Source organism: Chinchilla lanigera, unplaced genomic scaffold (assembly GCF_000276665.1).
Source record: "Chinchilla lanigera isolate Chin_1 unplaced genomic scaffold, ChiLan1.0 scaffold00035, whole genome shotgun sequence".
NCBI classification, from domain to species: Eukaryota; Metazoa; Chordata; class Mammalia; order Rodentia; family Chinchillidae; genus Chinchilla; species Chinchilla lanigera.
In genome coordinates this window covers 9,055,467-9,070,749 of record NW_004955436.1, presented here as the reverse complement: position 1 = coordinate 9,070,749, position 15,283 = coordinate 9,055,467, and the positions used below count along the sequence as shown (strand labels likewise).

The 15,283-nt window shown below is 38.5% G+C and overlaps 1 protein-coding gene across 1 annotated transcript in view; it reads left to right on the top strand.

Moving 5' to 3' along the window:
* Ptprk (protein tyrosine phosphatase, receptor type, K) overlaps positions 1 to 15,283 on the top strand; it is a 395,867-nt gene that overhangs the window by 300,859 nt on the left and 79,725 nt on the right. The window contains exon 12 of the mRNA XM_013516643.1: positions 1,784 to 1,820. Coding sequence (XP_013372097.1) covers positions 1,784 to 1,820 — 37 coding nt within the window. The remainder of the gene's footprint in view (positions 1 to 1,783; positions 1,821 to 15,283) is intronic.

Genomic DNA, 15,283 nt, shown 5'->3' with positions numbered 1-15,283 from the left:
TCTGTTACTGATGGAGGATTTTCTGTGGCACTGTTGAAAGGCTTTCTTAGGCATTTTCTCTTCTAATATAGCTACACTGTGGTTTACTCAATGCTTAGAGTAGCACCAGCATATTTCACAAACTCCTTGATAAAAAAAATTTTAAAACTGGCCTGGTTCCCAGCAGCAGAGCCTGGTAATCCCTTCAGAAAGTCGATAGAGATTGCTTTTAGGAAATCAGAATCCCTTTGGGCCTTTATGAGAACGTGAAAAGCAATCTTGCTTCCTACAAAGGTCACAATTAAGTAATAGAGATGTACAGTTACACTTAACTTACTATTACTCCCTCAGTGCTTTATGTTGTTTAATTTGAAAACAAGTGCTTAAGGGAAAATTATAAATTATTTGGCTTTACCAATATATAGCTCTCTTCCTGATGGAGTTGTAAATGCTTCTTGAAAACAAATAGCTTCTGTTGTGGTAAAACCCACTTGTTATGTGTGGAACCAGCAAGGAAGTGTGGAAGGGTCTGTGAGGACCAAAGAAAGAGACGGACAGATCAAGGACTGCACAAAGTACAATGTAGGAGAGATTTATGGACAGAAGTACGACTGGGTTGGAACAAGACAGGAAGATTCCAAGCCCCATAGGAAGAGGAAGGGGTTTATGTGCCCAGCTAGGCAAATACGGCCAGTACTCAACCAGAATGCACTTGGCTTCTTGAAAACTACTTACATGTCCAGTGTCAGATATGAAACAGTGTAGGTATCAGTGGCCAGACTATCTTAATGGCTTTGTATGTTCAGTAGGATTTGGGACACATGCCAGGGGCACACGGTAGGCAAAATGGCGGTTACAGCCAAGATGGCTGTAGTCAGGTTAAGCTGGGTCTCCTCAGACTCTGTTAAGTTCACTGGCTTTGACACCTCTTCTAATCTGTTGTATTTCCAAAGACAGTCGCTGGCTGACTGAACTAAATCCTTGCAAAGCATGCATGGGCCAGGCTATCTTTTGCTTCCTACTCCCCCAACATTAAAAAATTGTAATCATTCTTGTCACATCCTCCTTATGCTTGCACTTTCTCTACCCTGTTCTTCTAGCAGGAGGTTAAAAAGTAATCTACAATGAGAAATGTTTAACTCTTCACAGCTAAATTAAAAGCAAAAGAGCACATAAAATATACTGCAACTGTGATACAGTCTTTAGGTAATGTTTCTAACCAACATTTACGTCTTTAGTTATCTAGGATCCCAGCAAGGCTGCATAATTTAATGTTTAGCTTTGGTATGAGTCTCTAGCTCTCAGGTGAAATTTATATTTGCATTTTGGTTCTGACTTATATTAGCTGTGCAAATATATATTATTTTCTTTCTGATAGTTTAAGAGGTAGACAAAATTCTAAACTACTTGTCCCTGACATAGTGAAAACAGACGCCAGCATCTTTAGAAATACTGAATTTTTTCTGAAAGCTTTTATTTTAGATTTAAAAAAAAAATTCTCAGAATGTATGTTAGGAACCAAAAAAAATTTCTTAATACTGTAATTCTCCAACAAAAACACTCATTAGTATTAGAATGCTGTGTAACTGCCATTTTGCATCCAGGGTCTGAGTTCACATTCCAAACCCTATAACACAAACAGGGTCAGTAAGATCATCAGCAAAGCAGGCCAGCACACTCCATAGTGTCATTCTGTATAATCTTATTTTACGAACCCTGATTGGTCTTCATTATAGTTGTAGTTTGTGAAATAAGAATGTTGATCTGTACACTGACTATGTTCTTTTATTTTTCACTCCATCAGGAAACTAAAACCCAGTGTGTACGAATTGCTACAAAAGGTAAGTGGCTTGCTTTTTTAAAAGAAACTCCATTCATCCCGTCTCTAAAAGGAATGGGCTTTGTTCCCTGCCTTGAGCTAATTAAATGTGGCATTTCTATTACAGAATATTTGTAATGGACCCAGCAAACCTTATAGACAAGTTCTCTGACTCATATGGGTGTTCTTAATACACATTGGGGTCTTCTGTCCCATCTGCTAGAACTTGACTGAAGGAATCTTCAGAGAATAAGAAAGATTTAGAAATACCTGGAAGGGCTTATTTCTGCTATTTATTTCCCGAAAGGTCTTGGGCTGCAGATCAACCAGAGTGTTAGGGAAAACTAAGCAAAGCAGCTCAAAGTAACAAGGTGCTTGCTTAAAAACCTGTTACTGTCTGTGATAGACGATCAAATGCAGAAAGAACTAAGCGTTTGTACCTGTGGGGTATAGGTGTGGAGATGACTCCGTGTCTTCATCAGTAGTGCATTCTTATAGAACATGGTCTGCTTTTCTTTTTCCATTCAGTTAATGCCAGGAAATCACATCCGTGACCAGTAGTAACCAGGGCGATTCCTGCCGACCCCACCTCTTTGAGCTTAACTGACTAGTTAATTTGAGAAGAAGAAATATTAGCATCTTTGAATGAGCAGTTAGAGTTCAGAGAGTTGGGGAATCTCCCACAGTCCTATATTTACAGTCCACCATTTAAGAGTTATTTGATAGTTCTAACAAAGGAGAGATCACTCCTTTATAGAGTCTAGCAAGAGAAATCAAAACAAGCTGTCTATGTGCAGGCAGATCCTCCTCAGAGCATTGGTCCTTTGGGTGGTTTGTTTGCTTTATTAGTAGTAGACCCACATGTATGAGCAGTAGTTGATTCATTTGGGATGAAAATAAATAGCCATGTTCTGTTTGTGCTGGCGTCTTTCCTTTCATCATCTCTCTCCATCTAGTATTCAGTCTTCTCAATTAGCATTTGTGTTTTACTCTTGCTTTGTAAAGGCAATGAAGACATTTTCCTCACTCATGAGAATAACCCACAAGCTTCACAGAAGAAAAGCAAATACTTGTCTGATTCAAATGTTAAGATTCTTCATGGTAGCTTTTAAAAAATTAAGTAAGCCTTCATGAAAGAAAGATCATTCATACAGAGGCATGTAATGTGCGAACATTTATTTTACTTTAAACATTTAGAAATAGAGTAGGAGTTAGATTTGAAGTTTCTGACGTTAATGACAGAAGGCGTTTAGGTGTATGTCACCTAAGTTGTTCCGGGTTTAAAGTAGAGCCAGACATGTAAACTGGTCTTGCGTCAACCCCTGAGAGAGTTCTTTAGCTGTAATAGTGCTGCATTTTTATAAATGAGAAAGGAAAGGTTTAAATGATTTTAACATTTTAAATGCTTTTGCACGAACCCTGAAGTGTTGTTTTTGTCCTCCTCTGAGCACTGTGGCAAATACGTGATATTTAGACTTCAGAAAGGTTGAGATTGTGGAAATGAATTTTAGCATGTGGAATAAAGCACGGGCCAGACTTGGGGTGGTAAGAAAGAGTCCCTTTATGTCCTTTTCTAGCTGATGATTTAGCTCTGCTCTATGTCCTGATGTCAGCTTAACAGGATGGTGAGGTAAAAGAAAGGAATCTGGCCATAGACTATCTAGATGCAAATCGTGCCTGGTTGGTAGTGCTTTAGCCTTGGGCAAATTATAAAAGCTCCCATTCCAAAGTTAGAATAGTAGAGCATTCATCTCGCTGTTATTGTAAGAATTAAACTACACGTAGTCCTGTCTTATCCAAAGTTTTGCCTTCTGTCAGTGGTCAGTCATGGCCTGAAAATATTGGATGGAAATTTTCAGAAAACGAAGAACTCGTAAGTTTTAAATTACATGCCATTCAGAGGAGCATGATAAAATCTCACACCATCCTGCTCTGTCTTGCCTGGGACCTGAATCATCCCTTTGTCTGGTGGCGCCGTGGTGAATACCTTACCCCCACATTACTCACACACTATTCACCTTAGGTATCAGATCAACTGCAGTGCTCTCCCTGTGCCGTGTATTAATGTAACCCTTAATTTACTTAATGATGGTCCCAAAGTACAAGAGTAATAATGGTGGGAATGTTATTACAGTGTAGTGTTTTAATTGATTTATTTTGTTATAATTGCTGTTAAGTTCTTAGTGTGCCTAATTTGTAAGTTAAATTTTATCATGGATATGTATGTATAGGAAAAAAAACATAGCACTATATGCATAGAATTTGAGACTATCTGAGATCTCATCTTCTGAGGGTTTTGAAACATAGCTCCCAGAGCTAAGGGAGTCTGCTGTACATGTGGGTAGCAGGATGGAGAGGGCACATGCATGTTGTCTACTGTCCTATCATCATAATTATAATATCTTTGTCTTCAGAAGGACATAGTTTATGCTGTGCAGTTATGAAAAAATACTTATAAGTATTAAAGTAAACTACATGCTAAAGTACTAAAACTAAATACTACTAAGAACAAAATACTAAATACTAAAATAAATAGAAGTTTTCGGGAGGAAAAACTAAGATTTGTTTTTTTTTTTTTTTAATATTTCTACCTAACTGTAACATTTTTCTGGTCCTAAACACTAACTTTTTCTTCCTGTGAAAAACCACACTTGTTAAAGTAATATCAGCTTATTGCCTGTGAACAATATTTGAAATTAACATCATATAAGTGTGGTCAGATTGGTCTTCATATTTTAAGCTTAAAATGCATACTGATTCAGTATTCAGTATTCAAATTTAATGCTATAATTTAATAATCTGGTACTTCTGTGTGTCTTGGGGAAATTTAAGGCTGAGAATCAAATTAACTACAACAAATATTTGTTGAATCAGTAATTGAATTTAAACTAAATTTAAGGTAGATGTTTCAGCTTTAATATTTAATCAAACAACTTACAGCACTCTGCAGTTCTGAAAAGTGTCAGAGCAGTTTATATATGAGTTAGGATAAAGTTAGTACACAACTAGACATATTTTAATGAGCATTGTTTAAATGTGCATTTAAATTACAATATATACTTTGTAATATAGAATATTTTCCCAAAGCTGTCAGTTTGGTTTTTCTAAATAGAATATAGTTAATTAGAAACATAATTTATAAATTAAAATGTATTAAATTTAATCCTAATCTGCCCCGAATTACTTTTATTCAGCTGAGTTTGCTTCCACTAAGTTCTGTGACAATGAATGCTTTCTTGTTCATGAATTAGCTAAAATTCTGTGTTTAACTTCATGACTGTAATTTTTATTCCTGTAGTCTGTTGTGTAAGTCTTTTGCTCTCCTGCTAGACACAGTTCATGTGAAAGATTTACTCTTAACACTGTGATTTATTGGAGCAGAGGATCCAAAGAAAACCTGGTTTTTACCTCTTAATACTAAGATTCTGGCTGCAGCTATTATAATAAAAGATTACAATTCCTTTAGATGTCATGCAACAGATCATAGCTCACTAACACAAGAATATATCATATTTGCTAATGAGAAGCCCTTTGAGCTCATAAGCTGTATTTACAGTTTACAATCAAAGTAAATATAAGAACTGTAAATAATCTTTATTTTTCTCAATGTAAGCCCGGAACTGCGAATCAATAAGGGTAACACTCATTTTTTTTCCCATATTTTCCTTTTCCTCGCAATTTGAGTTATTTTTAAAATTCGTACCGGTTTTCTCCTAACTACTTCGTACTTGGAATGTTCGTGCCTCATGATTTCTGTGAAGTCACCTCCAAAAGAACAATAGCACCAACTGTAAGTAGGAGACATTCTCTCCACTGTGTTTCCGGAGAAATGTCCTCCTCAGAGAAGCGCAGAACCCTAAGGAGTTAAGACCTCCATGGAGTTTCTGGCACTTCTTCCTCACAGCCTTGAACTAAGCTGAAGTTCAACAATTCTTTGACGTAGAATTGGGTAAAATATCCTTTACATCTAGAGTATTATAATTCCAATTAGTTTTGACAGAATGGAGGTAACTGTAAGGATACAGGAATAAACAAGGAAAGGAAAACTAACTTGTTCACCTAATAGGTGGGTCAAGGCAATACAGTACAGTACAAGAAAGAGTTGATGGAGTCTCACAGTTGACCCCCAGGACCTAGTTCCTGACCAGACGTGGAGAACAGACTGAGTGAATGAAGGAGTTGCTACTAGCCAATATTTAACTCTGTTTACAGACATGCATATTTTAGGCATTAAAGATGAAGGACAACACAAGCATTTGTATATTTTGGAAATGAAGTTGTTTCACGAGAAGGCCTTGACTGGCTGCCAGTTCTTTCCTGAGAAGCCCATTGGCGGTGTTTTACATTGGTGCCTGATTCTGCAGGAAAGGAGGGATTGTGTCAGTGCCTCACAGTCTGTCGCTGTTCACTCCAGAAAGGGAAAGACTGTCTTACTTTAATTATAATGCTTTATTCAAACACCTGGGGACAATTGGAAAAATGATATGTTGATAAGCCTAAGAGATTTGACTGATAATGCATTTCAAATCCATTAAAGGTAGTTATATCATTAATATTCAAAAACCTATAGTTTAGCAGGAAGAAACAAATAAAACAATAATATTTGAATATACAGTAGCATGTGACAAAAGCCACAGTGCTAATTTCGCTGAGAGAAAAGACTAATACACTGAAAATAATAGAATATTTGTGAGAAAAATGAAATAAGTCTTATAGAAATATATGTAACAGATTTATGGATTAGACTACTCAGAACTGGTAACTGTCAGTTCTTCCATATTCACCTGTAAATTTAAAACAATCAGAGAGGCTGGAGGGTTAGTTCAGTGGTACAGTGCTTGTCTAGTAAGCTGGAAGCCCTGGGTTCAGTCCTCAGCACCAAAAAATAAAAACTAATAAACAAAAGAAAAGATTAAACCAACCAGAATTCCTAGTTCTTTTTTTTTTTTTTTTAATTGACAATCTGAGTCTAAAACTAACATGGTTATGCCAAGGGTCAATGAATTAAGGTAACTTTGAAGAAATATAAATTTAGTATTATTAAGACCCATTTAAAGTTACAATAATTAAGGTAGTGTACTCTTAGCATACGGACAATCTGACAGATGAAAGAGGAAATCCAGAAATAGAATAACACATATGTGGTTACCTTATTTTTGAAAAACGTAAAACTCTAGAGAGGAAGAAAAAAGATACTTTCTTCAATAAATGTCCCAATATTCAGAGTCTATATGAAAAATATGTTGTGACCTCTGGCTTATTTTTACCTAGCCCTTACTGTATTAAAAATATGGAGTTAAAATTAAGAGGTAAATCTACAGATTATAGAAGATAGCAAAGAACAGGTAAATATTTTAGTCACCTTTTCTGTTGCTGCGACAAAACACCTGAAATCACAACTTAAAGGAGAAAAAGTTTATTTGGGCTCATAGTTTGAGAGGTTTCAGTCCACGGTCAGTTGGCTCCAGGACAGAAACATGGCGGAAAAGCACAGCAAAGAAAAGCTGTTCCACCCCTTGGCAACTGAGAAGCAGAGGATAAGAGAAGAGCTAGCTTAGGAGAAGAGGGTGGGGACAAGAATCTGCACTTCCAGGTCACAGCCCCAGTGACACAGCTCCTCCAGCCAGCACATTCAGCTATGACCTCATCGTCCAGTGATGAGTTTAGCGCCCCCTAGAACCAGTCACCTTTCCAAGGCCTCCCATATGAGTGCATGAGCACATGAGCCTTTGAGGCACATTTTAGATCCATGGTGGTGAAGCTATGGAACAGGTATTAATTGTGTTTTTCTTTTAGGACAAAAGATGTAATGTATGGGATGTATGTTCTAAATGAAAACCTCAGTATTCAGGTTTAATGGAAAGGTGGGCACTCTGCAATATATAGATGGATTTTGGGTTGCAGTGGGGCACGTGGTCTCTAAAAGTTTTGCCATTACTGTTTTAGATCAAAGAGTACCATCAAAGATCCCTTAATAGGAGATAAAAGTGCATCATTCATAAAAAGATTATACATAAGGCCATCTTTCCATCACAATTCACCAATATGAGATTCACAGAAAAGACAGTTTCAATTAATGCATCCAAAAAGGACTTGTTTCTGAAACTTATAAAGTACTGCAGATCTACAAGAAGCATCTATTCCAAAGTGGACAGATGACTTCAATAGATATTTAACACACAATAGGATCCAACTGAGCAATGAATCTCTAACGTGGTACTGAACATGAAAATGCAAATTATTGATTCCATTATACCCATAGCAAATTGCTAAAAGTAAAAACTATGTAAAATATAAAATAACGATATGGATATAGAGCAACTGGAAATCTTATACCCTACTGCCAAAGTAAACCTTCAAAAAACTGCCTTGCAGTTCATACTGAAGACAAACCAAACCTTGACCCAGCATTTCCATCCCTAACAATACCCCCAAAAGAAATAGTATGTGGATACACCAAAAAGATGCACTACAAAGCCCAAAGCCATTAATGGCACTATTTGTAAAAGCACAAACTAGAAATAACCCAACCACAGTTAGTAATAGGCTGGTTCAATAAATTGGTTATATTCTTACAGTGCGGTACTCTACAGCAAAAATGTAAACAATCTGTAGTTACACACAAATTACACATGAGTAAAAGAAACATCATTCAAGTGAAAGATGTTAAACCTGAAAGAGTATGCCCTTCATTATTCAGTTATCAAAAGGGGAAAAAGTGCCCAAAGAAAGTGACATAAGAACTGCGTTATCTATGTTGATGTTACATGGCCTATTCAGATAATATAGGGTCTGGATATATTTCTCTATCATGTTTCCCAAGGTTGCCTCCAGTGCTCACAATTCATGAGCAGGCCTTGTGCTCATACTCATGAGTGACTCGTGTAGCTGTGATTTATTACAGTGAAAACATACAAAACAGAATCAGCCAAGAAAAGGGTCACATGGACCAAGTCCAGAGGACACCAGAAACAAGCTTCCAAAGGACCTCTCCCTGTGGGATCAGAGAACACAATTAATCTTTCCAGGACAGAGATGGGAGAGTGCATATGAAATGTCTGTTAGGGAAACCAGCTAAAGATGCTTCTTCTTGGGTGCTGCTCATGTAGCCATCTTCTGTTTAGCATGTACCAGGATTCCATGCTTGCAGAAGGAAAGCAAGTTTTCAACATAAACTACTTTGTTTGAACAATTTAAACACAATAAGCCAGTTCTGTCCATTCTGGAATGATGGAGACCCTCCCCAGGTCCAAGCTGCCTGATGCCACCCCAGAGATATCTTGCAAGTAGGACTATTCTTAAAGAAGAGCAGGGTCAGGCCTACGGCACTCGGGCATTCAACACAAGATCTACATGGAGTTCCCCAAGAGATTGTCTTAAAAAATATTTGATGAAATTCTAAAGAATCTCAAATGTTATAATTAAGGAAATAGGAAATGAGATCCATGAAAAATAGTTAGAAAATGAATCTTTATTGATTTTCAAGGAGACAGAAGTCTGAACAGTGACTTGATGACCTCCACTTGACGAAGAGTCATGGTACAAGATCGAGTCACCCAAGAGCCAAGTCTGCCCTAAGCCTGCTCTACCTGGGGGCTCCAAAAGGATTTGGATATATGAGAACACTCCAAACAGGATTTTCTGAAAACGTTCTCTAGAACCTTCTAAGAAATAATTGTTCATTTAGGTATTTGCCTGTAGGATTATACACTTGCTTACACTTTATTACTTACTCTCAATAGAATCGTGAAGCAGTTGTGTTTTTCCCATTCCCCATTCTTATGTTTTATTGGCTCCCTATACCCAATAGGTACGTAATTCAGGTTTTCAAACCGTTACCTGCAAAGGTCAATACAGCTGTTTGAGGCTCCCAAACACAGGAAGAGAAAAACAGCAGAAAGACTTACACAAAAGAGTAAAAATACACGATAATTTGTACTTATGTTGAACAAAAGGTTCAGGAAGTCAAGTGTTATGGTTCATATCTAGACGTCTCCCCAGAGCCCCATCACACATAGGTGGGGCTGTGGGGAAGGGACTGATACATGAGTGTGAGCTACTCACCACTGGGTCAGTCCTCTGGTAAGTTCAGAGCTGGGTGTGAGTGGGGAGGTGATGCCTCACGGGAAGGGGGGGGGTCAGTGTGGGCAGGGCCTGGAGGGGACACTCTTGCTGCTGCTCCCTTGATTTCTCTTTGGTTCTCACCACCATGCCATGGACTGTTCTCCTCTGCACTGCCCCTCTGCTGCACCACCTGTGCTTGGAGCTGTGCACTGAAACCTCTACAAACTGTGAGCCAAAATAAACTTTAGGGCCTGGGGATTGAGCTCAGTGGCTCAGCGCCTGCCTGGCATGCTCAAGGTCATGAGTTCGATTCCTGGTACTGGAAGAAAAACAAAAACAAAAAAATAAACTACCTTCATTAACTGGAGGGTGTGGGGTATTGTGTCTCAGCAACAAAGAACGTAACTGCCACTCAGAAAGAATAAACAGTAGGGACATTCTCTCTGCCCATAAAATCTTATCTGAGGACCTTTCTGCATAATACCTCTCCCCAGATTACCTCTGCGATGGACCACAGCTGCAAAGCAGGGTGATCAAAGAAAGGTGAGGGAGGAAGGAGAAAGCTGAACTTCACAGAAGCACATGCAAGTCACCCCAAAATCATAGAGAATGAGCATCAAACTAAGTCAAGAATAAAGAAAGTAAAATTTAAAGAAAAGCCACACATTCCACCTTGCCTATGTTTACTTCAGGGCTAATTTTGGGATAAAGAACCTATTCCCTGGTTAGGGTACCCTGCAGGGAAAAGAGCTAGAGGAGTTTGGGAACATAGTCAACAATGAGAGAAATGTGTGGGAGGTACTTACTGAATGCAGTGACCATGCCTATATGATAAAGGTGTGGGAGAAACATAAAAAATAACAAGGAACAGGGGCAAAGAATTTTGCCAACTGAATAATGAATGGTTACAACTGGATAGAAAACACAAAACTTTTCAGTTATCCAGGTATTACTTAAGTTTTAAGTCATATCACATCAAAATTATAAAGGTGAAACTAATTATCTTGGGGTCAGTTGATTTCTATCAATTGCAGATCATTTTACGTTAAAGTATTTCTGTTCAGTTTCCTATTGTTTTGACGTTCCCATTCTTTGACAAGCCCTTGATGAGTCCTGTAATGCATTTACTTTAGAGAGGGGATTCCATTTGCTCTTTGTTAAGAGAAGCATTGTAACTTTGGTGTCCCCTCAAGATAGCAAGCACGTGTGACCTTTGAATTAATTTTTTAAAATTGAAAGTAACCCCCCAATAAACTTTCAGGTATATGGAAATAAAAATATGGATGGGATAGGATTTCTTACTCTGTAATTTTTAAAGTTATTTCATTGTACATGAAAATCAAGCAATTCAAAGTTGAATTTGATTGTAGATTATAATAGTGCTGCAGTCTGCACAACATCTCGTGTTAGATATGTGGAATTGAAGGATCGGGGAAGTGAAATGTCTCTTTGAAATGTCATTGTCTATGCTGGTGTCATATGGCAAAACAGGATTATAAACTAGTCCTCCTCTCTCCCAAATCCAGGATTTCTTCTCCTCCCTGTTCAGTGTCAGCATAGGCAAGGCCTTTGGTGGCAAGGATGTGAAACAAAACATGAACAGTTCTAGTTCTCTAGGAGCTTTTACTCTTCAGAGTTATGCATCACTTTTAAACAAAATGTAATGCAAAATGTGCCATTCAAAGAAAAATGTCATCTGGACATGGCGGTACACACCTATAATCCCAGTACTCTGGAGGCTGAGGCAGGAGAGTCACCAGGAATTCCAGGCCAGCCTGGGCTACACAGTAAGTTCAAGGTCAGCCTGAACTACATAATGACACCCTGTCTCGAAAGGAAAAAGGAAAGCAAAAAAAAAAAAAGTGGCGCAGTTGCGGGGCCGACATGAAGTGAGCAGTATTTACACTTTTTGTGCAAACGACATGAACCTTAGATTCACACCTTCCCTCTGGTGTTTATTAGCTATAAAAAGGCCTTGGTCGAGTCACCTTTTCCCTCTGTGCGTATGTTTTCTTGTATGTTTAATAGAAATGGGGCTCAAGGTAATTAACTTGGGGGAGGCCTGTGTACCCATCACAACAGATATGAACTTTCTGGTAAAGTCCTTGACATGTGAAATACTTTCAGTAAGTGTTTACTGTAACTCTTGTTGCCATTACTGCCTATATTAATATTATTCATGACAATACTTGGGAAGCTAAGAAGGGTATTACAGAGGAAGTAAGATATTAAATTGTACTTTTAAGGATCGAGATGATTGTTGTCAGTTGGAAATGTTCAGCAAAGTAATTCAATATGGAAATAACTAGGTAGGGCCAAAACTATAGGACTGGAAAATGCACCTCATATCTGTAAAACTAATATTTGAATACTTTACTTTCACTCATATTGAATGCAAAAGGAGAAAGATTTGACAGTTCATGTTCGCCTTGCCAGGGCCTTGCATTTCAACTGTATTGTAAGGCAACCAAGAAGCATTAAAACTTTCTGGAGAGGAGGAAATTTGATCACAGCTGTCATATTTTGGGAATAAAAATACCCCTAAAGGTACATATGTTAGATGGCTGCAGTAAAAATGAAGAAACCAAAAGGCTAGTGTAGCTCTTCCTTTTCTTCTCCCTCAGTCTTTTCTCCTTCCTCGTTTCATCAACCATTCATCCTCAAACTTTTGAGGTGAAGCAGAGTGAGGCGGGACCCACAGAACCAGAGAGGGGAAACAGGAGCACCCCGCGGAACTGGTCAGAGCCTGAGAGGTGGGGGAGGCAGGCTCACCACAGAGCAGTGCCCGCTGTGGCCTCATTTGGAGAGTAGAGGTCAAGAGCTGGGTGTCCATATGCAGAGATGAGCCTCTGGAGTCTTAGAGCCCAAGCGGGTTAAGCTGAACACGAGAATCTTTAGCTGAACACAGGCAGAAGGGGGTTCGTGCGGGACATCAGCCTGGGGCTGTGAGTGAGACTCAAGCAAGGTTTAAAGTGTGTGGATGGGAAGAGCACTTGAGTGGAGTGAGGAGGGTGTCAAGACAAGATGGCGGCCTGTGCTGGGTGTCACGCCTTCTTGAATGGCAGAGGTTTGACTGTGTGTAGGATGCCTCAGTCTGTGTGGAATGAAGGGTACAACTACACAGGAGAGCAGATGGCAGCAGAGAAGGCAAAGGTGACATACAGAGGGGCAGGGGAGAAAAACAAATGAAAATATGTGTGTGAATCATGTAGTTCACTGACCAGGCCATGAGCAGTACTACCCTGGTGATAGCAAAACTGCTAACACACACATCCAGTGAAAGGAACTATAACTTCCTGAAGAAATGGCTGATTCCACAGCAAGAGTTGTCAGTACAGTGAGACAGTAGTGTTAAGTAATGGAATGCTCAGTATATTTAGGCTCAAGTCTCTCTACTGAACTTCACTGTTCTAGATTGTTTCATACTGTTCTGTGCTATACTTTCTACATATAATTTATAGCATTGTCCTAATTCAGTATTACATGCATACACATAATTTGTAAAATAGCAGCTAAGAATCTTATGGTGTGATGTCATAAAGAACTTACACTATGTGTCTTTATTTATTTTTAGAAAATGATTTTACTGAGTAGCATTTTATGATTATATTTAAAAGTTTTGATTCTTGTACATATTATATACATTAATAATAAAATTTGCTGTAGTTAGTTTCAGACATCGTTCCCTGGAAGAATGCTGGCATTCACCTTCAACTAAGAGATCCAATGCAATTGAACTTTAATTTTATCTTGCTCAGTAACATTTAGCATATTCTGTCATTTAAATTTTCCCCACATATAAAGATCATTTATACTCATGCATTTATATAAAACTTTTTACAATTAAAGCCAAAAAAATAATAACCTCATTAGTAAGAATTAAGATGCTAAATAAGGGCTGGGGATTTAGCTCAGTGGCAAAGCGCCTGCCTGGCAAGTGCAAGGTTTTGAGTTTGATTCCTGGTACCGGAAAAAAAGACAAAAAATAAAAAAAATTAAAAAGATGCTAAATAATTTGCTAGAATACAGCTAAGAAAGAAACCTTTAGCCCAAGCGTACATTTTAAACATGTATTACAATATTAAGAAAAAAGCAATATTAAAAAATGTGCATGTGAAATACTCACTTTCTGCATTCTGTTTTATGCATTTCCTGTCTGTTTCCTAACCATTTGAGAGGGGTCTGGAGAGCGTTTTCCTCTGAAGCTTCATTTCGTCTGTGCTGTTTTAGTCCAGTCTTTCTTGGTGCCTTTCTGTCTGAGGGTGCAAATGGACAAAAATGACTTTTCAAGTGACATTGAAAAATAACAAACTTGGCGCCAAAGGGAGCCCTAAATCTGTCAGGAAGCTTCAAGAAACCAGGGGAGCTCCTGGGGCATGGGCTGCACTGTTTGAATTTAATTCCGCCCTGCTCACCTGTGAACTTGCGCTACAGGACAACTGCAAGTGTGTGCTCCTGACTCGGGGATCTTAGGAAAGAAAGTGGTTGGGAAGCGGGGGCAAAGTCTGAAGAGGGCAACACAGACATGTGGGCTTCACGATTTAAAATCCTAACTGTAGTTTCTTAAGTTTTATTGAAGGATCTTGATATAGCATCTTTTAAGCTAATGGAAATGGGGATTAACTGTGCTAATTTCATCCAGTTGTTGAGTACCTGGGGTGGGGGGTGGAATTTCTTGGTCCCTAGGATGGACCAGCTGGGAGGAAGACCCTAGTGTTTCTGAAGCAAGTGAGCGAAAGTCTGCTCTCTTCCCGAGTGCCTGACCCTCCTGCTGGTCCTCACACTCTCTCCTGCGAGGAAACCAGTGTGCGCCATTTGTTTCCCTGTCTATTGGCTCTACGCAACGGTGTTTTCACAAGTTCATCTGATCCGAAATTTCATTTCTCTTGAATTGAGAAGGAGGAAATAGAAGGCTGAACTAGTACTGAGTAATAGCATTCAACCGAGGGAGTGAAAGCGTGTCCAAGGGAATCCATTCCAGGAGCAGGTAATATTTTAATAATGCTTAAGAAACTGGTTCATGATTTGGAACTAACCTCCGTGTGGCACCAGCATGTTCTCTGCTCTCTCAATGTGTGCATCACTGTCTTCTTTTTAGTATGGAGAAAAGTACTTAAAAAATAAAACTCAAGTAAGTATTTTTTGTACTTGCTTGCCAAATTAAACACTTTACTTTTGAAAAACTAGGGTAATAAAATATAATACTTCCACAATGTATTCAAAGGCCAAGTGGTCAGATTTCTTTCCTTTCTTTCTTTTTTTTTTTTTTTGTACTGGGAATCGAACTCACGCTTGCAGGCAGGCACTGTGCCGCTGAGCTATAACTGACCCTGGTCAGATTTCTTATTACTCAGAAATATCACACTGAAGTGTCTTGATGTACTATAAAGTTTACAGGGGTAAGGACAATAATCTGTTTAT